The 24,958-nt window shown below is 40.0% G+C and overlaps 3 protein-coding genes and 1 pseudogene across 3 annotated transcripts; 3 read left to right on the top strand and 1 right to left on the bottom strand.

Annotated features, from left to right (window-relative positions):
* Window positions 1–899: 899 nt before the first annotated feature.
* Window positions 900–1,884, top strand: LOC116142433 (NDR1/HIN1-like protein 3). Its single transcript, XM_031427849.1, has one exon. The coding sequence runs from the start codon at window positions 996–998 to the stop codon at window positions 1,671–1,673; it is 678 nt and encodes a 225-aa protein (XP_031283709.1). The 5' UTR covers window positions 900–995; the 3' UTR covers window positions 1,674–1,884.
* Window positions 1,885–3,680: 1,796 nt separating this feature from the next.
* On the top strand, window positions 3,681–6,166 carry LOC116142415. The gene is made up of 7 exons (XM_031427831.1): window positions 3,681–3,848; window positions 4,112–4,198; window positions 4,281–4,535; window positions 4,728–4,889; window positions 4,983–5,036; window positions 5,151–5,297; window positions 5,786–6,166. Exons 1-7 carry the CDS (start codon window positions 3,681–3,683, stop codon window positions 6,164–6,166), a joined length of 1,254 nt encoding a protein of 417 aa, XP_031283691.1.
* A 2,603-nt stretch (window positions 6,167–8,769) lies between these two features.
* Window positions 8,770–12,430, bottom strand: LOC116142414 (annotated as a pseudogene).
* A 2,417-nt stretch (window positions 12,431–14,847) lies between these two features.
* Window positions 14,848–15,630, top strand: LOC116142413. The gene has a single exon (XM_031427830.1). It carries the CDS (start codon window positions 14,848–14,850, stop codon window positions 15,628–15,630), a length of 783 nt encoding a protein of 260 aa, XP_031283690.1.
* Window positions 15,631–24,958: the final 9,328 nt, after the last annotated feature.

Here is a 24,958-nt window from a genome sequence, read left to right as displayed (position 1 = left end):
ATTAAGTTATAATTAAATAATAAATTTGTTGAACTAAAATGTCACATTTTAACATTTTCTAATTTACATAGTTGATATCTACTACATATTTATAGGCTTCTTACAATTCAATAATACATCTAATATGGTATCAAAGCTTGATCTAATTGTTGTCTAATATGATATTCTCAACATTCCATTGCTCCATTATTTATTTAACTACTTAATTTTTTTGCTATCAACATATTCCGCATAGTTAATTAAGATTATTTATTGTAATTTTATTCTCTTGTAATTTTTACCCTGAAGATGCGCGAGAAAACTTTCCTAAGTCAAGTCCAGCGTGCACTTTAAGCTTAAAGCTATGAGATTTCTTAACCCACTTGCAATTCTCCGAATCAACCAAATCCATTCCTATCTGCTCCTTTCTTTCTCTTATGTTCTGTTCTCTACCTACTTCATTACACCCACACCCCTAATCTTCTTCTAAATAATCTACCCTCATAAATTCAATTAAAAAACTGATGGATTAAAATAAAATCAACAACAACAACAACAGCCACGACTAATTACATTTTATATATAATTAGTATGATAATCCCACATGAAATATGACTTTTTCCTATATATTCCAAACTCCAATCTCAAAAGTCCTCTTTCTTTTCTTTGATCTTTCTTCTCCTCCGCCTCTTTTCTTCGACTTCTTTAATTGGAAGAAATATATAACATATTCATATTACATATGAAAGTATAAAAAGTCTTATCGTTATTAGGTACCAAGCCGTATAAAACTAACGTCCCCGTATATATTATATCTATTACCAATACCATCTTAACTCGAATCGCCGACAAAGCAACCGTGTGAATTGACTTTCTCTAACCTTTCCCACTCCGTTATAATTTCCTATATAGACCCTTAAACTTTCCATTCTTCATACGCCTTCTCTATTTCTTCTTCTTCACCTTCTTAATTCTCTATTTCTGTAGCTCTTATTTATTTAATTTTTTGTTTAATTATGTCTGACAAACAAGCTCACTTGAATGGAGCCTATTACGGCCCATCAATTCCGCCTACCAAACAGTACCACCGCCCGGGCCGCGGCTCTGGTTGCGGCTGCGGCTGCTGCCTCTTGAGCCTCTTGTTCAAACTCATTATTACCGTCGTCTTCATCGTCGGCCTTGCAGCCTTGATCATCTGGCTCATCTTTCGCCCCATTAACCCCATAAAGTTCCACGTCACTGACGTCTCTCTAACCGAGTTCAACCTCACCTCAAACAACAACCTCCAATACAAACTTGCAGTGAACATCACCATTCGGAACCCGAATAAAAAGATCGGTGTATACTACGATCGTATCGAGGCCAGGGCTTATTACGAAGGGCAGAGGTTGGATTCGAATGAGTTGACTCCATTCTATCAAGGCCACAAGAATACCAGTGTTATAAGTACAGTTTTTGAAGGTCAGCAGCTGTTGCTCGGTGAAGATCTTCAAGACTTTAACAAAGAGAAGCCGACGGGGATTTACAGCATTGATGTAAAGCTTTACTTGAAGATTAGATTCAAGTTGAGCAAGTTCGTCAAGACTCCCAAGTTTAAGCCCAAAATCAAGTGTGATTTGAAGGTTCCTATGAGTAATTCTAATGATACGGCTCCTGCTGGTTATAAAGCTACAAAATGCGACTTGGATTTCTGATGATCGGAGTGCCGATGTTGTTGTTGATGATGTTTGATTGAGTCTTCAGTATTATTTCTTTTTTCTGGGTTTATTATTCATTTGTTATTTAGCGTATAGATCATGGTCGATATTCACTTTATTTTTGTTCTACTCGTTCTATTTAGATGATGTTAAATTTGTTACGTTTCCTCCTGTGAATAAATAATAGATTTATATTATATTTATATTATTTCGTTATTTGAATATTTGTGATGATTTATTAATATAAATAAGACGTTAGACTTTTGGGATGGGCAATTGCGAAGCCAACCACCTCTCCTGACGTTTCTCCTTACATATTTTAAAAAATTATGTCTCCCGAATTATATATATATACCCCAAGTGTTAGCTTCACTGTTAAAAAAATTTATTTTCCTTATTGACATTCTGTGTTTAAATATGGTGTCATCCATCACTTTTATAATTTATTTTAAAATATTAAGTTTGTAGTGTATTCGATAGGTATTAAAAATTAATTGATGTATGTGTAAATTAGCTCGAGTACTCCGATTATAAAAAAAAATTATAAAAATTGATATTTTTGAATATAATAGAACACAAGTTTTGGTCTCATCTGTGTCCTCTGACATTCAACCATATCATTGTAACAATCAACTACATCAAAATTGTGCAATTTAAGTTTATATATCTGGTGGCATTCTCATTAGCAATTTAAGAAACTGGATATTAATTGATTTGTTTAAAACGATAAATTTCAAGAATATATGACCTCCTTGTCATGTTCATTAAACGATTTCATATTATTAAATAATAATTATTTAAAAAAATATTAATTGTTTTTATAAAATTAAACTATATGTACTTATAATTACAAAATATTTGTTTATATATATTAACTGTGAATATGGGTAATGAAAATGAAAGATACATTTGTCATTTAGGCAATTTATTACACTTTAATCGTTACTAAACAGCCTAGAATTATTAAGGAGGTAGCTGAGATTATTTCAATTTCAAAACAGCCTAGAAATATTTTTGCGGTTTTTCGGTCCAATAAATTTCAAGAAATCTCAGGGAAGAAGATGTATCTCCCCATTAGCGGTCCACTGTTGTATAAAATGATTCGTTTGACCAGGTGATAAGTCAAACATATGGGCCATTCAGTTTTGGTTTTTCTAATAGTGTCGACGAATATTTTTTAATGAATAAGAATGAGATATTTATAATATATGTTTTTGTAATTTTTTAATATTAGATTATAAATATTTAGTTTTTGTATTTTACAAATTATAAATATCTAAAAATTAGTATTTTTATATAAATATTCTTGTGGATGTTAAGTGTAATTATATTTATAGTTTGTAGTACAAATCATGGATTTCATAAAATACAAAAAATATTTTAACTTTGCTAAAATAAACATTTTAATTTTTTTTAGCTTACGAAATCAATTTTAGATAAAATTAATTATGAGAACAATATAGAGTTGTGAAATTCATTAAAAATAAAAATTTATAGAAATAACAATAAGTATTAAGTACATTATTTTGATATATATAAAGTTATGGGAGATAATATAATAATAAAATTATCTAAGAAAAAATATGACTTATGTAAAACAAGAAAGTAAATAAATTTTGCTATTATAGAATAATGTTTTAAAGGGTATGATTGAAATTTTAAAAATTTGAAAATAGATATTTTTTTGGAAAAATCATTTAAACCGAATAAATAATTCTTTAATCATAAGTTAAAAGGAAAGGCTTTTTTTTTCCATTAAATGAAATATTATTTTTGGTCAGTTTTAAATGGTAAAATCAAACAATCAATAAATATTTAAAATAAAATAATCCTTTTTTAACAAGAGTAAATTATAGTAAGAGCACCTAACAAAATAACAGAGTGAATGAATCGACTCCTCAATATCTAAATTCAGTGTTTGAAGCCAACTGGCCTTAAGCCAGAGCTGGTTCTAGCAGTTATATATATATCATCCTTATCTTTGCGAGTTTGTGTGAAATTTCTATGGCGTTGAAATTATGGAGCAGGGTGGTGGTGGTGGTGTGCATTTTGTTGATCACATATAATGTTCTAGCAGCAGCAGGCAAAAATAGCAACTTATCTCACGAAAAGCAGAGGGAATTCGATAACCACTTGAATCGCTTAAACAAGCCTCCTGTTAAATCCATTGAGGTTACGATATTTTCTCTCCTTTTTCATCGTGTTTTTTTTACTTTCTATTCTTTGCTTATTCATGAATGCATGAATAAAAATTATACATTCCAAATTTTCTATTATAAATGATGTCTCTTCTTACGTGATATTGAGGTGCCGTTATTCTTATTTTCACTTGAGGGCTCAGTGTCTTGAATGATCGTATTATCATAAGTACTTTCTCTAAGAGATCATACCTGAATTTCCAAATAACATATGCAATTACGAATGGTGTATTTCAGAGTCCAGATGGCGACATCATTGATTGTGTCAATATTGCACATCAACCTGCATTTGATCATCCTTCCATGAAAAACCATAAAATTCAGGTCAATTACCAGTCTCATTTACTTCCTTTCTTTAAATTACATTGATATATACATATTTATATGTATTTATCATGTTGTATAGATGAAACCAACTTATGATCCACAAGGTGATTTTGTTACCAACGAAGAGAAGGCAAAAGGAAAGTCAGAGCCGATTACCCAGTTATGGCACTTGAAGGGACGATGTCCAGAAGGTACAATTCCCATAAGAAGAACTAAAATGGATGATATTCTTAGAGCAGGCTCGATTGAAAATTTCGGAAAGAAGACACATGGATCCATCCCTCAATCGGGTTTAACTAAGTCTGTTAACGAAGTTGATAACAATGGCCACGAGGTGCGGCCTACTATTACTCCACCTCATTTATTCTTTCGGAAAAGGGAAACCCTCTTATATTTGATATAATAAATGCAGATATACAACAAAAATCTGATAAAAATCAATAAGGAATTTTTTTATTATTATTTTTCATGCTTAAGTTTATCTTTCTTCTTATTGTTTATTTTTTATTTTATTTTTTTCCATTAGTACTCAGTAGCTACTGTAAAAGGAGAAAAATATTATGGAGCAAGGGGAAGCATAAACGTTTGGAACCCAAAAGTCCAAGACCCTTCTGAATTTAGCCTGTCTCAAATCTGGTTAGTCGGAAGTTCAACAACAAATGTCACTACAATTGAAGTTGGTTGGCAGGTACTCTTCATAAATTATTCATTTGAAAAAAAAAACAAAATAAAAGGAAGACAAAAATTGAGTTCTTAATTATTTGCTATCTTCATTTTAAAGGTCTGCCCGGGACTTTATCTGGATTCAAACACTCGATTATTCATTTATTGGACTGTAAGTCTCTTTGTTATTGCCTCTAATTATTATTTTGTAATAAACACTTCTGCTATGAAGAGTTATGTGTTTCCTGGTTGAATAATTTTATTGTTATGTGGAAAATTACAACAGAAGGACTCGTACACCAATACGGGTTGCTACAATCTGTTTTGTGAAGGATTTGTTCAACTCAACAAGGACATAGCAATTGGTGCGACCCTCGCCCCTGTTTCTCAAATTGGCGGTACTCCATATGAAATCAAAATATTCATTTGGAAGGCAAGTTTTGGTTTATGAGAAAAAGAAAAAGGGTTTTACAACATCTATTAAATTGAAAGTGGTAAAAGCATAAAATTCCGATTTAGAAAGTATCTTAAATAGGATAAGTGCACGACGTATTTAAGCATCATTCTATTACTAACTTGTTATTATGTGTATTAGGTTTTAAACCCGCTAATCATAATGGTTATTGTTATTTCATAACATTATCATAGTACTAGGAAGGTAATATTAACAGAGTTCATGTCACCTACCGGTAGATCACATTTTTTTCAAAATGTGGAATTCTTGTACTTATTAATAACTTTAACAAACGATTTATTACTGTCATCTAATACTAAAAAGACAAAATTTTATACAAAATCGTTTATATTAAACCTTGTGAAAATATGTTTATTTATGTTTGTTATCACTGATTAATAAATAACAATCTGGATTTCAAAATAAGAAGCAAGTCCACTAAAATATCTCGAATAGATGTTGTATAGGATCCAGTAGAAGGCAACTGGTGGCTGCGAGTAGGGGAATTTACAAATACAGTGGGTTACTGGCCAGGTGAACTAGTGCCGGACCTGGCTGATGGTGCTGCAACCGTTCAGTGGGGTGGAGAGATTGTAAACTTTGAGCCAAATTTTCAGCACACCACTACACAAATGGGCAGTGGTCGTTTCGCTGAAGAAGGTCCTGCAAAGGCTAGTTACATCAGGAATATGCAAATTATTGATGATTCCAACATTCCTAGACTTCCCAAAGATCTTAAAATTTCAACTTCAAAAGCAGGCTGTTATGATATCAAAAGTTTCGAAATTGCCAATAAGGAGAAGTACATTTTCTACGGCGGTCCTGGGAGAAACCCTAAGTGCCCCTGATAACATGTTGAAGAGATCATCTATGGTACGACAATGGTATCACATCACTCGAACCATCAATCAATACATTATTGCCACATAGATTTTTAAATTAATAACTATCAATCATATTAATGATAAAGATATGAGATAGAGAAAATATTTATGGGTGATGCAAATGCATTGGTAGGTGATACGAATGATGTGTTACCTCATAATATTCTAGATCTTTTCCATGTTTAAACGTACCAATGTTTTTTATTCAGAAGAAATTTGAAGTAAAGTGAACTCTTTTCTTGTAACTTGGAATTGTATATACTTAATAATGCAATCTATCGTATTCGTATTCTTAGTTGTATTAGAAAGTATAATTCGTTTTGACTATTTTTTTTTTCTTCCCTTAAAAAAATTAAATGTAGTTTAAAAGAATTTTAACTTTAAGCTTTAAGCCTAACAATGCTTTAAACTAGTTTTTCTCTTACATAATTATTGCCAATGAAGGTTGAGTTAATTATACCTATTTTTATCCAAGGTAACGAAATGTGTCAATATACATTACTTAAAATGTATTTGAAAGGTGCATGCCATATTTGATATTTTTTAATCAAATGATACTCAACAAGTTTTTTTAAAAAAAAATATGTATTGTACATAATTTGTATTATTAAAGTAATAATTTTAACATTTTTATATATGCTATAACATATACATTGATAACACTTTTAAAATGTTATAGAAAATAATTTTGTAACATTTCCAAAATGCAATGAATACCTATCTACAACATTTTTTAAAACTTTCGTAACACTTTTAATATATTATTAAGAACTTTTCTATAGCATTTTAACAATATTAAGAAAAATCAATATACAACATTGTAAAAATGTTATAGATTTGTTACATTTAAATAATGTTACAAAAAACTAAACTATAATAGATTAAGAATGTTATGAAAAACTTATTTATAACATTTATAGAGTGTAACCTAAAATCATTTGTAACTACGAATAGGTGTTATAATATAATAATAGCATTTTATTACACTTATTGAAAGTTCATTTATATCTATTAATAAATGCGACGAAATAATTAGTAATAACATGCAAATAGTGTTACCAATGTCTATTTTTAGTAACATGGGCTGTATCAGCATACTTATTGTGAAAAACTCATATTTGTCAAACTTATGAATTGTGTGTGCACATATGATCTGTGTACACACTAATTGCCAAACTTAAGACTTGGTTTGTTTCGTTTAGAGTGTGTGTGTGCACAATAGTTTGGGCTCTCACTCTTCCTTCAGATATTTGCAACCTAACAAGAGTTACATAACTGAAAAAGTGAAAAAGATATTATTTATCTTTGTCATTCACTTTTTAGGACATTTTTACATGTGTCATAACATCTTTAAGTGGTCCTAGGTAATAGAAATACTTTTCCCAATTTGCTTTGTGGTCCAAAACAAAAAGAAGGAAAATTTTCCCTATTTGGACAAAAATGTATCGACCCCTTGTTGGCTGACTTAACACTATATTATAGCAAAGAAATTCTTCATTATATAATACCTCTTCTTGCGTGTATGAATCTAACATTTTGACACTTTGTTTTCACTGTAATCTGATTCTCTTAGAGTATTTTTTTCTCTTAAGGTTTAAGGTTCATTTTCATATTTTATTCCAAAACCTCACCATATTAAACACGTTATTGATGGCTTTTGGAACATGGTTCATTTGCTGATGCTGGTGCGTGGCGTCGGTTGTTGAAGCTTGGTGGTTCACAAGCTACTCACGGGTGTGTTCCCGGTTGAAGAAGATCCAAAGAAGTTGCTACACATTAAGGATTTAGAGTGTGGTGCTAAGTGTAAAGTTGAACAGTGATTTTTTTTTACTGTAACTTAGATCAGTTTTGAACTATATTTTATAATGTGTTTTTAACTTAGTGGATTGCTTCAATCTGGACAAAGTCCTATGGATGTAGACTAAAAGTAGATTTAGCCGAACCATATATATGATTGTGTTCTTTATTTTTTACACTTGTGTTTGATGTGTTCAACTTGGAAATGTTTAATCTATTTAGTAAATATTTCGCGACACTTAAAATGGGTAACTACACTCTCTAACGTGAGTTAAATCTCCAACTCTCTCCCCAACACTTATAAATGCTACCGTTTACTTACAGTAACACTTTTTGCATGTTACCGTAGGTCATTTTTGCATCTTAAATATCTTAAATAACATATATATTTAAGATATTAATTTAATTATGTTGCAAATTTCATATTAATTAAGTATAGGCATATCCATCAAAATTGTAGCAAAATCTTCAATTAAGTTGTAAAAGATTATTATTTTCTAAAAATGAATATTGTTAATTCAATTACATAAATATATAATAGTTTCAAAAGAGTAATAATACACTTACACATATTAATAAGCTCTTTGAATAAACTATTGTATAATATCTTATATACATTGTTATATTATTGTCATATCATTAATCCTTATTAAACAGTTTAATTTTATGCTCGTCAATTCCGTTTATCGGGTTTTACATTTATTAGTATTCAAGAGTTTATATCAAGTATATGCAAGAGTTTATAAATAAACTCTTGTATACTAATAATAAATAATAATAATAAATTCATTATTTATTCACATACAAAAACAGTCATACTCATGAACATGGAATCGAGCAATCGCTCAAATGAAATATACATAAATAATGTGTTTATCTATAAAATAATAATGTGTATGCTAAAAAACAAAAGAATAATAAAAACCAAAAACAATGAAAAATCCATAAACAATATCCCCTCTAGTCATAATCAGAAATCAACCTCGCATTTCGTAGCTGTAAAATTAGAAGTCGAGTCCCCAGAACTCAAAGGAACCTTCAACTCACACTTGATAACCGGCTTCAACTTTGGCGTCTTGATCTTCCCCAACTTGAATCTAATCTTCAAGTAAAGTTTCACATCAACGCTGTAAATTCCAGAAGTCTTTTCCTGGTTAAAATCCTGATGGTTGTTTAGTGAGATGAAACTGCCAAATGCAGTTTCTCTCTAACCGCTGCCATATAAAAGGAAAACTTTTTCCTTTTAGAAATGGTTTTTTACGAACACTGTTACTCTAAAAACGCAAGAAAAATAAACGCTCTCTCTCTCTAGAATTTGGAAAACAGGAAAACGATTTGTGGTTTTTCTTCCAAATTACTTTGTTGCTTCAGAGATAAGGAAATGAGGTATTTATGCTGTGTAAATTCATTGTAGTTCATTTATATACAAATGTGATTGCAATGTTGACTATGATCTTGGGATTATGTTAGGATATATGTTATTCTATTTAATTTCCAACATCAATTCAATCCCGTTTGTTAATGCTGAATCAAGGAATTTTGCCCATCCCTATTATATAGTATGTCCATTTCCAGAATTTTTTTTTTAAAATGTTTATTATTTGTTATCTAATCACTATTTTATTGGGTCAATTATGTCCAATTAAGGGCATTATGGCCTCTACACAAAAGATGTATTTTTTTTCAGATGCCAAAATCCATTAATGTCTCTTAAACTTAAGGAATAATTCTTAAATTTTAAAGGAATGATTCCTGCACAGGACTGGGTGTAATAAAAGTAGAAGAAAACCACATGCATGCTGGTCTTTCCCCCAAGATGTGAAGAAGAGTCAGGTAAGATTTATGAACAGTTTTATTTATATTGCTATTTTATCCCATTATGGAAAATGAAATATAAAATATCTACTCAAAAATAATAATAAATTCATTATTTATTCACATACAAAAACAGTCATACTCATGAACATGGAATCGAGCAATAGCTCAAATTAAATATACATAAATAATGTNGGGTGATACGAATGATGTGTTACCTCATAATATTCTAGATCTTTTCCATGTTTAAACGTACCAGTGTTTTTTATTCAGAAGAAATTTGAAGTAAAGTGAACTCTTTTCTTGTAACTTGGAATTGTATATACTTAATAATGCAATCTATCGTATTCGTATTCTTAGTTGTATTAGAAAGTATAATTTGTTTTGACTATTTTTTTTTCTTCCCTTAAAAAAATTAAATGTAGTTTAAGAATTTTAACTTTAAGCTTTATGCCTAACAATGCTTTAAACTAGTTTTTCTCTTACATAATTATTGCTAATGAAGGTTGAGTTACTTATACCTATTTTTATCCAAGGTAACGAAATGTGTCAATATACATTACTTAAAATGTATTTGACAGGTGCATGCCATATTTGATATTTTTTAATCAAATGATACTCAACAAGTTTTTAAAAAAAAATATGTATTGTTCATAATTTGTATTATTAAAGTAATAATTGTAACATTTTTATATATGCTATAACATATACATTGATAACACTTTTAAAATATTATGGAAAATAATTTTGTAATATTTCCAAAATGCAATGAATACCTATCTACAGCATTTTTTAAAACTTTGGTAGCACTTTTAATATATTATTAAGAACTTTTCTATAGCATTTTAACAATGTTAAGAAAAATCAATATACAACATTATAAAAATGTTATAGATTTGTTACATTTTAATAATGTTACAAAAAATTAAACTATAATAGGTTAAGAATGTTACGAAAAACTTATTTATAACATTTATACAATATAACCTAAAATCATTTATAACTACGAATAGGTGTTATAATATATTTAATAATAGCATTTTATTATACTTATTGAAAGTTCATTTATATCTATCAATAAATGCGACAAAATAATTAGTAATAACATGCAAATAGTGTTACCAGTGTCTATTTTTAGTAACATGGGTTATAACAGCATGCTTATTATGGAAAACTCATATTTGTCAAACTTATGAATTGTGTGTGCACATATGATCTGTGTACACACTAATTGACAAACTTGAGACTTGGCTTGTTTCGTTTAGAGTATGTGTGTGCACAACAGTTTGGGCTCTCACTCTTGCTTCAGATATTTGCAACCCAACAAGAGTTGCATGACTGAAAAAGTAAAAAAGATATTATTTATCTTTGTCTCTCACTTTTTAGGACATTTTTACATGTGTCATAACATCCTTAAGTGGTCCTAGGTAATAGAAGTACTTTTCCCAATTTGCTTTGTAGTCCAAACCAAAAAGAAGGAAAAATTTTCCTATTTGGACAAAAATGTGTCAGCCCCTTGTTGGCTGACTTGACACTATATTGTTAAGCAAAAAATCCTTCATTATATAATACCTCTTCTTGCGTGTATGAATCTAACATTTTGACACTTTGTTTTCACTGTACTCTGATTCTCTTAGAGTATTTTTCTCTCTTAAGGTTCAAGGTTCATTTCCATATTTTGTTCCAAAACCTCACCATATTAAACACGTTATTGATGGCTTTTGGAACATGGTTCATTTGCTGATGCTGGTGCGTGGCATCGGTTGTTGAAGCTTGGTGGTTCACAAGCTGCTCACGGTTGTGTTCTCGGTGTGAAGAAGATCCAAAGAAGTTGATACACGTTAAGGATTTAGAGTGTGGTGCTAAGTGTAAAGTTGAACAGTGAGTTCTTTTTATTGTAACTTAGATCAGCTTTGAACTATATTTTATAATGTGTTTTTAACTTAGTGGATTGCTTCAATCTGGACAAAGTCCTATGGATGTAGACTAAAAGTAGATTTAGTAGAACCGTGTATATAATTGTGTTCTTTATTTTCTACACTTGTGTTTGATGTATTCAAATTGGAAATGTTTAATCTACTTGGTAAATATTTCGTGGCACTTAAAATGGGTAACCATACTCTCTAATGTGAGTTAAATCTCCAACTCTCTCCCCAACAGTTATAACTGCTACCGTTTACTTATGGTAACATTTTTGCATGTTACCGTATGTCATTTTTGTTATAGTGATATAGAAGGCCAATTTCCAACAAATCCAACCTCTGGTCTTCATAATAAGCCCTCGCCTCGATACAATCATAGTGCACACTGATATGTTTATTTTGATTGCGAATGGTGATGTTGAAGACTATTGTTTGAGTTGAGGTTGAACTGGGTTATTAAGGCATCAGCAATATGGAACTTTAAGGGGTTAACAGGTCAAAAAATGAGGCAAATGATCAAGGCTACAAGGCCTATAATGAACAAAATGGTAACAATGATTACGAGCAAGAAGGTCAAGAAGTAGTAACCACAGTTGCGACCTAAGCCACGGCGGGCACGATAGTGATGTTTGTTTGGTGGTGGGAGTACTGTCGGACTGTAAAGGCCGTTCAAGTGGGGTTGATTTTCATACATCATTGAAACAAAGAAAGTAAAAAATAGTGAAGAAGAAACAAATTATGAGAGAATGCGTTAAGGAATGGAGGCTTTAGGGTTATATAAGTAAGTGATTATGGAGTACTGAGAAAGTCTAGAGAAGGTAATTGCAGGCTTAAGCTGTAGGAGAAGGTGTTAGGGCCAAAAATCGCCCTTAGCCCAAATAGGAAAACGGGCCTGATTGTGTGGAAGAGACCAGGCCCAATCTCTATGCAGACCCATTTGGTACAAGATACAGTGGGCCCAAACCATCCAAGCACAAGCCTCCTAATCCTGGTTCACTTCCTGGGTCCATGAGCGAATCCAGAAGCCCACGGCCCCCACATATCACTTTCCTATTCCTGATCAATCTCTTATTTGAGGTCACCTTCCTGTTTAGATCACTTTCCTATTCCTGATCAATCTCCTATTCGAGGTCACCTTCCTGTTCAGATCACTTTCCTATTTGAAGTTACTTTCCTGATTGGGATCACATTTCTATCCGGACACTGGTAAGACAGCTCACCACCGCCCTAACTCCTCTAGGGTTATATCAAAATCGCACTAGGACTCCTACTTCTACCAGGATTGGGAGACCAGCCGGTCACTATATAAACAGAGGCCAGCCCTCTCACAAGGGACATTACATTACACCTTCACACCTGAAGCTCCTACTTAAGAGCTTCACATCACTACCGTAGTCACAATCCCTGACTAGACTTCCGGTAATGTCTCTACTCCCAGCCCTCACTATATTAGCCTCTTTCAGCCTTGCTGACTTGAGTGTCGGAGTGCCCACGACAAACACCACCCCGATATTTTCCGTTTGCTTTACGCTTGTTTCTCTAAGTGTGCAGGTACAGCGGATCGCTAGTGGCCTCAACCTCACGGGATCAGATCCCCCTTCCGTACAATTAGATTTTTACGTCTACAATTTGGTGCCCACCATGGGACCTCTAGCAATCATTCGGCTCAATGAACCTTGCTACGTAGAGGAACTTTTCATGGCTGACAACTCCAACAACGCTAACCCCGGCCTTGAGGCCAAACTGAAGGCTCTGACCGCCCTCATGCAACAGAACTCGGACAAGGTAGCCACACTGGAAGCCGAGAACAATACAATCCAGACCGAAAACGCATCCATCAGGGCAGAAAACCAGTCTCTTAAAAAGAATGTGAGTCAATTCTATGATCTAGAGTTTATGCCTGGCCAAGTACCTCCTAATCGATTCCGCAGCCCTGTTCCATCCATGCAACCTCTTCACACACCAGAGCACCGACCCTCGGTCTCTGGCAAAAGGCCACGTCCGTTAAGCTCATCAGCGGTCGACGATTCTATCATGACACATGGAGATAAAGATACGCCAGCAGAACGCCTTTCAACCAACCCATCCCAACCTCGAGGTCAAGACGATCCAGCCACAGACAACCCATACCTGCAAACTAGCCCATTCCTACCGTCCCACTTCAACTCCAATCAACCACCCTAACACAAACCCCATTCGGCTCGGCTCGGCTCACCCTCACGGGTTGAACGGTCAAACCAAACAAACCACAGCACTCGAGCCTATCCTTCCTGACGGACCGAGTGACTATCAGACTACTCCCTTGACCATTCGTGTGGGGCGAAACACCAGAACAGTTATCATGGGAGTCATCCAACCGGAAGGAATGAACGAAGATCCATGCTACCAGGGAATACACGAAAGAACGACTCATCAGACTACCCCGTGAGGGATGACCCAACGGAATGTGCTGAGGACGAATGCAATGGCAAACCCAGTCAGGCAGGATAACCTAGTAGTATCCCCCTCTCCTATGGAACAAGTACTGGCTAAGAGGCTGGCCGACGTGGAGGCAGTGATGAGACGCATCCTGGGAATGCCGGTCCCAACCAAGAAGAGCAGGCCCCACTATTACGCGGATTCACCCTTTGTGGATGAGATCGCCCTAACCGACATGCCCCAAAAGTTTACCATCCCCAACATGAAACTGCACGACGGCACAACCGACCCAGACGATCACATAGCCTCGTATAAGCAGCGGATGTTCACTGTCTCAATACCCCGACTGCTAAGGGAAGCCTGCATGTGCAAAAGTTTCAGTTCGAGCTTATCTGGCCTGACACTCCAGTGGTACAAGAATCTCCCGAACGGATCCATTGACTCATTCGCTCAGCTCACCACACCTTTGTGGAATAGTTCGCCAACAGTAAGAAACTCGAGAAGCTGTCGGTCGACCTATACAGAGTATACCAGAGAAGGGGAGAACCACTGAGATAGTATGTCAGTAGGTTCAACAAAGAGAAGATCTTCATTTCTGCATGTAATCCCGAGACAGCTGTGGACGCCTTCAAGAAGGGTCTCCTCCCGAACGGAGAACTATACAAAGAACTTACGAAGGTGGGTTGCACCACAATGGAAGATGCCCTGGCCCGGGCAGTGATCCAAATAAGATGGGAGGAAGATGAGATAAACCGAGAAGTTCACTTCAGATACGACTCGAGGCGGAATGATAGGAAGCCAGAGCACAGATCGGTGGAGCACCACTACCAACCCCCAACACGTAATACGAGCAGAGTTAGAAAACCATATGATCGCCAGCCTGCGAGAACCGCGAACAGACAGTTCGGATCGAACCGATACAAAATACCAGAGTACAACCTCAACTTCGAATCGACCCAGGTCGTCGCGATTATGAAAGGAATGGGATCCACCGTCAAGTGGCCGGGCAAGCTCAATCCCGAGGTAAGGAAAGACACGACCAAGTGGTGCGAGTTCCACGACGATCATGGGCACAACACCGCTGACTGCGTCGCCTTATGGCTAGAGGTCGTTGCACTTCTGAAGAAGGGACAACTCCGAGATCTGCTAACCGATAAGGGGAAGAATATCGTTAGCCAGAAAAGCTCAAAAGAACCATCACCACCTCCGCGGGAACCCACACCAAAAGGGTTCTGTTCGCTCATCTCCAGAGGATCAGAGATTAGTGGGGTAAGTTACTCATCAGCCAAGCGATATACCAAAGCCAACCATCACCATGAAGTCCAGTCCATTCATCCGGTCTCACGGTCACACATTCATCAGTTAATTCAATTTGAAGATGATGAGCCGGTCACCTTGGTCGTTCCTCATCATGATGCTCTAGTCGTCTCCCTGCAGATCGCCAACATCCTAGTGAAAAGATTATTCGTAGATTGAAGCTCTTCAGCAAACATCCTATTCCTCGAAGCAGTGAAGGCTATGGGACTGGAAGAAGCAAACATCAACAGGCGGCCGGCGCTGCTAGTTGGCTTCAACTCCGAATAGAAGTATACTATCGGGGAGATCATCCTCCCTATCTACGCTGGCGAAGTAAACAAATAGACTGTCTTTCAGGTAATCTTGGGCCGACCCTGGACCCACGACATGCGGGTAGTCCCATCTACCCTCCACCAGACGATCAGGTTTCCAACCAAGTGGGGCATACGAGAGATCAAGGGTGACCCCAAAACTTCCAGAGATTGCTACAAGAATGCCTTCAAAGGTAAGGGTAACTTTTCATAGCAATTACAGTCTCATCCAACCCATCCGACCGAGTAGGATCAATCATCTATGGAGGAGTTGGATGAAGTACAGATACATCCGAACAACCCCGAGAGAAAGACACACATAGGGTCTTGCCTCAAGCCCGAGACAAGAGACAAGAGACAAGTTGATAGAATTCCTCAAACAGAACTAAGACTGTTTCGCCTAGTCCCACGTCGACATGACCAGAGTCAGTCCAGAAGCAATGGTCCACCAGGTCAAGGTAGACCTAGATCACCCACCAGTAAAGCAAGAAAGACGAAAATTCGCACCAGAGCGTAACCGAATTGTCAATGAAGAGGTCGAGAAGCTACTGAGCAATGGTATGATCAGAGAGGTCTACTACCCCGAATGGCTGGCGAATGTCGTGGTCCTAAAGAAAAAGAACGGGAAGTGGAGAGTCTGCATCGATTTCATTAGGGGTGAGCACGAGTAGCGGGTAGAACCGGAACCGGGGGTAAGAACCGGAACCAGAACCGGAACCTACCCAGAACCTGCACTGTGCGGGTAGGTTCCGGTTCCAATTTTTTGGAACCGCTACTGTGCGGTTCCGGTTCCGGTTCCTTTTTTTGGGAACCTGTACTGTGCGGTTCCGGTTCCGGTTCCTCAGAAAAGTGCAGGGTACCCAGAACCGCTCACCCCTAGATTTCATGGACTTAAATAAAGCCTGCCCCAAGGACTCCTTCCCGCTCCTACATATCGACATGATGGTTGATGCGACCGTAGGTCACGAGCTCCTTAGTTTCATGGACGCTTTCTCAGGGTACAACCAGATCTTAATGCACCCGGACGACCAAGAGAAGACAACCTTCATCACGGAAAGGGGAACCTATTGCTATAAGGTGATGCCATTCGGTCTTAAGAACATCGGGGCCACCTACTAGCGGCTGGTCAACAAGATGTTCTCCGAGCACCTCGGAGACACCATGGAGGTATGCATTGACGACATGCTCGTCAAGTCCTTGATGGCCGAACAACACCTTGACCACATCACCCAGGCATTTGCCGTCCTCAGGAAGTACAACATGGAGCTAAATCCAGCCAAGTGCTCATTCGGTGTCTCATCAGGTAAATTCTTGGGCTATATGGTAACTCTGAGAGGGATAGAAGCCAACCCCGACCAGATCAGAGCAATCCTCAGTATACCGTCTCCGACTTGCGTCAAAGACGTCCAACACCTGGCAGGACGAGTTGCCGCCTTGAGCCGCTTCATCTCCAGATCGGCCGACAAATGCCATCTCTTTTTTCATGCTCTCAAGAAGTCCAAGAAGTTCGAGTGGACTGCCTTCTGCGAAGAAGCCCTACAACAGCTGAAAAGGTACCTGACCTCCCCTCCACTTCTTTCCAAACCTGTGGACGGGGAGAAGATCTACTCTTCCCTAGCGGTCTCAGAGACAGCCATCTCAGCAGTACTAGTTCGAGAAGAGGAAACGAAACAGTTACCGGTCTATTATGTAAGCAAGTCACTCCTCGACGTGGAAACACGGTACAGTCAGCTAGAGAAACTGGCCTTCGCCCTCATCCATGCATCTAGGAAGTTCAGACAATACTTTTAGTGCCACTCCATAGTTGTAATAACCTCCTTCCCACTCAAGAAGATACTGCACAAACTAGAGCTGTCAAGCCGACTCACGCAGTGGACAGTAAAGCTTAGTGAGTTCGACATATCCTACCAATCCCGCACCGCAGTCAAGTCCCAGGCGCTAGCAGACTTCATTGCTGACTTCACATCGAGCACCACCACCCAAGTAGAAAAAGAATTGTTTTGCATGAACGGCGAATCACCCTCCAAGTGGACTCTCCTAGTGGATGGCTCGAGTAACGTGAATAGAAGCAGACTCGAAATAGTATTGATTGCACCAGAGGGAGACATCATTCAGCGAGCAATCCGGTGTGGGTTCAAGTGCATGAACAACGAGGCCGAATATGAGGCCCTCATCGCCGAACTTTCTTTAGCTAGAGAAGTTGGAGCAAAGAGACTAGAGGTGAAGTTAGATTCCCAGCTCGTGGTCAATCAACTGCAAGGCATGTATCAAGCACGCGACTCGAAGATGACGTCCTACTTAAACATGTTCAAAGAGCTGCAGGCCCAATTCAAGAAGTTCTCTATCGTCCAGGTACCCAGAACGGAGAACTCTCAAGCTGATGCCCTTGCCAACCTTGGCTCAGCACTCAAATGTTCTTCCCAGTCATCCATCCCTCTATTATTCATGCAGTGGCCAGCCAATTGGAAGGAGCACCCATAAAACAAGTCGCCCGGGGAAGCCATGGGTGTTGAACTAGCCGATTGTTGGATGACCCCGATAGTGAGATACTTGGAACACGATGAACTCCTAGCTGACAAGAACGAGGCACGCCGACTGAAAGCAAGAGCTGCCAGATACACCATACATGAGGGCCAACTCCTTAGAAAGTCATTCTCGGGCCCCTATCGCAAGTGCACAAGCTCAGAGGAGTCCCAGAGTGTTCTCGCTGAACTTCATTAAGGCGAATGTGGAAACCATGCTGGGGGACGCAGCTTTGCGCACTGGGTGATCACTGCTGGATATTACTGGCCGACCATACGCACCGACTCGACCGCTTATGTGAAGAAGTGTGACAGTTGTCAGAGCTTTGCCCATGTCTCACACCTCCCACCAGAGCGACTTCACTCCATCCTCACACCCTGGCCTTTTATAAAGTGGGGGGCGGACATAGTGGGAAAACTACCGACTGCACCCGGGCAACAAGTCTACATGTTAGCAGTGACAGACTACTTTACCAAGTGGATAGAAGTCGAAGCCTTCGCACAAGTGAGAGACCGAGAAGTTAAAACTTTCATCTGGAAGAATGCCATCTGCTGGTTCGGAATACCGAAGGAGATCGTCACCGACAATGGATCCCAGTTCATCAGCTCGGGCTTCAGGGATTTCTGTGACATATGGGAATAAAACTGAGCTTCTCAACCCCCCGCAACCCCCAGTCTAACGGCTAGGCCAAGTCATCTAACAAGACCATCATTCAGACACTAAAGAAGTGGTTACAGAAGGCTAAGGGTGCATGGGCAGATGAGCTACTAGGAGTCCTTTGGTCATACCGAACCACAGTTTGCTCATCAAACGGCGAGACCCCCTTCTCCCTCACATATGATCCTAAAGCAGTTATCCCAGCCAAAGTATCAGTCCCGTCTACCAGACTCCAATAGGTGGATGAGGAATCAAACAACCAGAACCTTTTGCAAGAACTTGGACACCGTCGACAAGCTACGCGAACGGGCGAGCATTCGAAACGAAATCTATCAGCAATAGGCCACCCGACACGACAATCGCAACGTAAGGATCCAAACTTTCAAAGTAGGCGATTGGGTCCTCCGCAGGGTCTTCCAAAACACCAAGGAGATCAACTTTGGCAAACTCGGCCCCACTTGGGAAGGCTCCTACAAGATAACCAAAGAAGCAGTGAAAGGCGCTTACAAACTCCAAACCCCCGAGGGTAAAGACATCAGTAACAGTTGGAACACCGTTCACCTCAAACGCTACTACTTCTAGGTGAACTTGTCTTTTTTTTGTTTTTTATTTTTAAAAGGATGAGTGGGCCTATCCACCTCATCATAGACAGTCGGCCTCATGGCCAAACATTAATAAAGTATTATTCAGAAATTTTTCGTCTTCAAATCGACTCCGGTCGATCAATTGTTTGTAACACCTTTAGATCGGCCTTGCCCGATCCACGAAATTGCATCATCGAATCGACCTTGCTTGATTCACGGTAGCACCTTCAGATTGGCCCTGCCCGATCCACGAAATCACACCATCGAATCGACCCTGCTCGATTTACGGTAACACCTTCAGATCGGCCCTGCCCGATCCACGAAATCGCACCATCGAATCGACCCTACTCGATTCACGATAACACCTTCAGATTGGCCCTGCTCGATCCACGAACTTGCACAATCGAATCGGCCCTGTTCGATTCACGATAACACCTTCAGATCAGCTCTGCCCGATCCATGAACTTGCACAATCGAATCGACCCTGCTAGGTTCACGATAACACCTTCAGATCGGCCCTGTCCAACCCACGAACTTGCATAATCGAATCGGCCCTACTCGATTCACGATAACACCTTCAGATCGGCCTTGCTCGATCCACTTACTTGCACTTTGGAATCGACCCCACTCAGTTCACGAAAACACTTCGAATCGATCCCGCTTGGTTTACGGAATCACCTTCGATCGACCCTGCCCGACCTTTTTACACCTTCGGATTGACTTCATTCAATCCAGGAGACTATGTACTCGGTCGGCCAGACCGAGTGAATGGTTCTTACACCTTCAATAAAGCAAAGCACCAACCTAGCCCAACATAAGGCCTACATGCCTTAGCCACTGGGCCACACTAAAGTAACAAACACAACATAGTGCATCTACAAGTAAAGAGGGAATGAACAACTCACTTATCCATGAAGATAGTATCAAAATTTAAAACAACCAAGTATAATACGAACAGCATCACACGGCTCAGTTCAGGGTACAAAAAAGGCCTCAAACGGCTCAGTTCAGAATACAAAAAGGCACACACGCCAAGGAAGAGGGCATCGCAGGCCCCAAAATGCATAAACAAATGGAAAACCAAGCTAAGTATCCTCAGTTCGAGTCTCCTCCTCCATCTCTGACTCGATCGTCATGTCTACACCACCCGCCCCAGCAACCTGGTCGCTCATATCCCCAACACCCGACTGACTAGCAACACCAGGCATCTACTCCTCGTCCTACCCTCCCGGATGACCATCTTCCTTTTCCAGCAACTCCTGCATGAGCTAGATGTCTTCGTCTGGATCCCAGTGAGAGGTCCTTCCTTCCTTGAACTCAAGCATGAGTTCACCCCGGGCCATGATGATAGCGTCATCAGCAATAGAAATACATCGCTCCCTGAGAGACTCGATCTCTACAGTCTTCTCGGCTAACTCATGCCTCAACCTCTCCAGCTCACGCTCACTGTCCCTCAAAAGCTGCTGACTCTCCTGCTCGGCCTTCCGTGCTATTGCCTCTCTCTGGCGCAAGCTGGTGTTCACCTTGGATACATCTTGTATCCGCTTCTCCTATGCCACCATAGACTTCCTCAGATGAACACTGCTGGTGAACACCTACACAACAAAATAGTATCATTAGAATGAAATTCATGAACAAAAATAACGTAAACTACTGTCATACCTGAAAGGTGTGAGCTACCCCCCAATCAGCAGCAACAATTGCACCCATCTGGTTCAAACGCGCCTCGTCCACCGGGAATAAAAAGGAGTCGGCCAACTTGCTCATGGCAGTCGCGTCAGAATAAGTCGACACAGTAGCCAAAAACTTGAATGTAATAGTCCCGGCATCCTCATCCATGACCATGGTTTAGGCCGATCCAGCTCCCATCGTTGGCTGCTGACTCGGCGGCGTCGCTAACACATCCTCCACTCTCTTGTCCTCCTTGGCCAAGGATTCCCTCATCCTCTTCTGTCGACACCGGGCGATGGACTCGATTGCACTAGGGACGGTCAATTTCTTTATCAGTGTCTCTGCAAGCGTAAACTCTCTAATGGTTAGTGGGTTCAGCCCGGACTCATCAAAAATGATATGATTGTAGTACCGACTCAAAAGCACGTCCCAGGTCTGCTTCAGCAAGGGGAAAGGAATACCTCGTTGGATCGCTTCTATTCCGGCCCAAAGAATGTTGGTCCTCAGATTAGACACTACTAGCACTACTCGCCAATCCCTCTGCTCCAACGAGATAGCTAACACCTCCTCAGTCGCAATGTCCAAGCCGTATCCGCTCTGCCCAGCCCAATTATACTCAAGCTCTGCAAACAAAAAACACAATCAATATTTAGTAATCAAAGTACAAAAGAAACAACAAGTTCTCACCGGTAGCTCACCAGCCACTCGTGATCTCGCCTTGTCCCCTCTCTCCAAAGACAGCCTGACCCCTTATGAAAAAGTATTGGTCCTTCTAGTTTTTGTTGCTGGACCGCAGGTCGGTCACCAGGTGAGACCGATCATGCCTCAGGTTCATCAGATAACGACCCTTCTCCTTGTCATTCTCCTTTAGGAAGTACGAGTACAATAGCTTGTGTAGCCCGAACCTCACCTGGTTCCGAACACATAGGTCCTCTAGAGCCATCAGCAATCTCCAACCATTTGGCATGAACTAAGACGGAGCAATCATGAAGTGGTTCAACACCTCCCAGATGAGGCGAGGGATAGTAACCTCAATCCATCATGAAACAATTTCTCATAAACACTAACTCAGCCTTGTGCCTCCCAATCGACTTGCTCATACGACTACGGCGCTTGGATATCAACTGAAATCGGAATGTGATACAAAGTCCGGATGCGCCACACATCATTGTCCTTCAGCACAGGCAGATAATCCTTGGTCAAAATCCCGCTACCATGTTGGCTCAGCTCTTCCTAAGAGCCACTATTGGACGAGGATGGACTATCGACCCCGTCGGAGTCTTCCCCACTTCTCTCATGCCTGCCCGAACCACTCGGGCTAGCGACACTCGTCCTTGGGGTAGCTACACTAACTCCAGTCGGTACGCCCATCGGAACGCCCCCCTCGAGCATCATCACTATGGGAGGGGCACGCTCATATTCATCCCCAGCGTCTACTGCAGTCCCGCTAGAGTCACCTGACTCAGAGTCTGACATGATTGGCCCGATCGTCTAGCCCGACCGACCGACTGACTCGATCCTTGCTTCCAAACTCCCAAAAAACCTAAGTGTCAACAGCCACTCGCCCTTAATAACCGACCGAGCAGAACAATGCACCCAGTTCCTGCTTCTCCCTCAACACCGGTCGACCTATCAACGCCAACAAACTGTCAACTCTCACAAGCCTAAGCTCCGATCGACCCTCTCTACTGACTGGCCTATTCCAGAATCAACAGTACGTCTTCGCTCGCCCCAAACGACCGACCTACCTTCAAGCTCACCAGTGAGTCTACTCGCTCGTACCCACCGACTCACCAGTCTAAGCATTCACTCACCGATCCACCCATTCGGTCTGGACGACCAATCCCTTACTCGAGTCCACCCTTCTCACGATCCACTCACACTCGGTCGGACGGACTGAACGACCTATCTATACCACTTACCTGCCACTTACAACCCAGATCCACCTTAGTCGTTTGATTCGGCCAGACATACCAACCGAGCCGAATCAAGGTGCTACGTAACACGACTTCGTCTCCCTTTTTTCCGTCCAAAATTCCAGAAAATACCAAAAAACCAACCAACTCGCCAGAAACACCAAAATTCACGCCTATTCTAAAAACCTATATATTCTAAACTCCTTAAAACCAGTCGAAACTACTCAAGAAGTTCAAAAACTTTAATTTCCAAAAAGCCAGCAAAACAAGAAAACAAACCAAAATTAGTCCAAAGAAAAGGATATTTACCATAAAAACAACAGACTGCAGAGAGAGCCGCCGCTGCTCAAAGAAACCGAAACGAAAAGAAGAAAGGAAGAAGAGAAAATTTTCAAAATGCAGATAAAGGGAAAATGGAAAATGGAAGACGAAGAGTCTGCAATCTCGTTTTTATAAGGGAAATCTGACACAAGCCGACACGTGGTAGCCTAGGAGTGGCCAAGGATCAGAACGACTCCCCATTTTCCCGCCTCCAGAACGAAGATTGATCAACACCGTACGCGTGGCAGGGACCTAAGCAACCTAGGAAACTGCAGCGTTGTACGGAAGCCACGTTCCATCGCCCTGCCTTCTCTACTGAGCCAGCACACGACTGCCAGATTGGACCCAACATGCCCCCACAATTCACAAGCCCAAGAGGTCCTCCTGACTAGTCGACCGACCTGGAACAATCCCGACCGAACTCTTCAGATAAAAGGGTGGGAGGCCTCGCCCATTCATCCTTCCATAGCGGATGAATGGGTGACCAATGGTCGAAGTTCGAATATTTCTTCCACTCGATCTCCCGAACACCCCGACCAAGCGAACATTCAGTTTAAAGTAGCCCCTGACTCAGACGAACCGGCATGCCGAGCGGACACCCCAGCTATAGAATTGCAGCTCACCTCTTTAGTCGACCGGACGTCCCGAACAAACGCGTGAGCCCCCGAAGCCTGGTTGTCTCATTCCCTTTGGCCCTTCACACTGATCGAGCACACCAGTTTGCCATAATGGCATACTTCGGATCAGTAATGGATGCCAAACGACATCCGGCCAAAAGTCACCTGCAACAAACTGATCATCCACGTCGGCAATCGATCGTCCAGGAAGGAAGACCGAGCGCGCTTCAATCACTTCCTACTCTCTTAACTTAAAAATTTTTAACTCAGAGAGTGGGGGCCAAACTGTTAGGGCCAAAAATCGCCCTTAGCCCAAATAGGAAAACGGGTCTGATTGTGTGGAAGCGACCAGGCCCAATCTCAATGCAGGCCCATTTGGTACAAGATACAACCGGCCCAAACCATCCGACCACAAGCCTCCTAATCCCGGTTCACTTCTTGGGTCCATGAGCGAATCCAGAAGCCCACGGCCCCTACAGATCACTTTCCTATTTCTGATCAATCTCCTATTCGAGATCACTTTCCTGTTCAGATCACTTTCCTATTTGAAGTTACTTTCCTGATTGGGATCACCTTCCTATCTGGACACTAGTAAGACAGCTCACCATCGCCCTAACTCCTCTAGGGTTATATCAGAATAGCACTAGGACTCCTACTTCTACCAGGATTGGGAGACCAGACAGTCACTATATAAACAGAGGCCAGCCCTCTCACAAGGGACATTACATTACACCTTCACACCCGAAGCTCCTACTTGAGAGCTTCACATCACTGTCGTAGTCACAGTCCCCGACTAGACTTCCGGTAACGTCTCTACTCCCTAGCCTTCACTATATTAGCCTCTTTCAGCCTTGCTGACTTGAGCGTCGGAGTGCCCACGACAAACACTACCCCGGTGTTTTCTATTT

Source organism: Pistacia vera, unplaced genomic scaffold (genome assembly GCF_008641045.1).
Source record: "Pistacia vera cultivar Batoury unplaced genomic scaffold, PisVer_v2 Contig408, whole genome shotgun sequence".
Taxonomy (NCBI): domain Eukaryota; kingdom Viridiplantae; phylum Streptophyta; class Magnoliopsida; order Sapindales; family Anacardiaceae; genus Pistacia; species Pistacia vera.
Note: the sequence above shows the minus strand (reverse complement) of the source record. Positions and strands in the feature narration are given on the sequence as shown.

Coding starts and splice junctions, on each gene's coding strand:
- LOC116142433 (XM_031427849.1), top strand. CDS start 996: ATGTCTGACAAACAAGCTCACTTGAATGGAGCCTATTACGGCCCATCA.
- LOC116142415 (XM_031427831.1), top strand. CDS start 3,681: ATGGCGTTGAAATTATGGAGCAGGGTGGTGGTGGTGGTGTGCATTTTG. Junction 3,849..4,111: donor CTCCTGTTAAATCCATTGAG/GTTACGATATTT, acceptor GGTGTATTTCAG/AGTCCAGATGGCGACATCAT. Junction 4,199..4,280: donor TGAAAAACCATAAAATTCAG/GTCAATTACCAG, acceptor CATGTTGTATAG/ATGAAACCAACTTATGATCC.
- LOC116142413 (XM_031427830.1), top strand. CDS start 14,848: ATGGAAGATGCCCTGGCCCGGGCAGTGATCCAAATAAGATGGGAGGAA.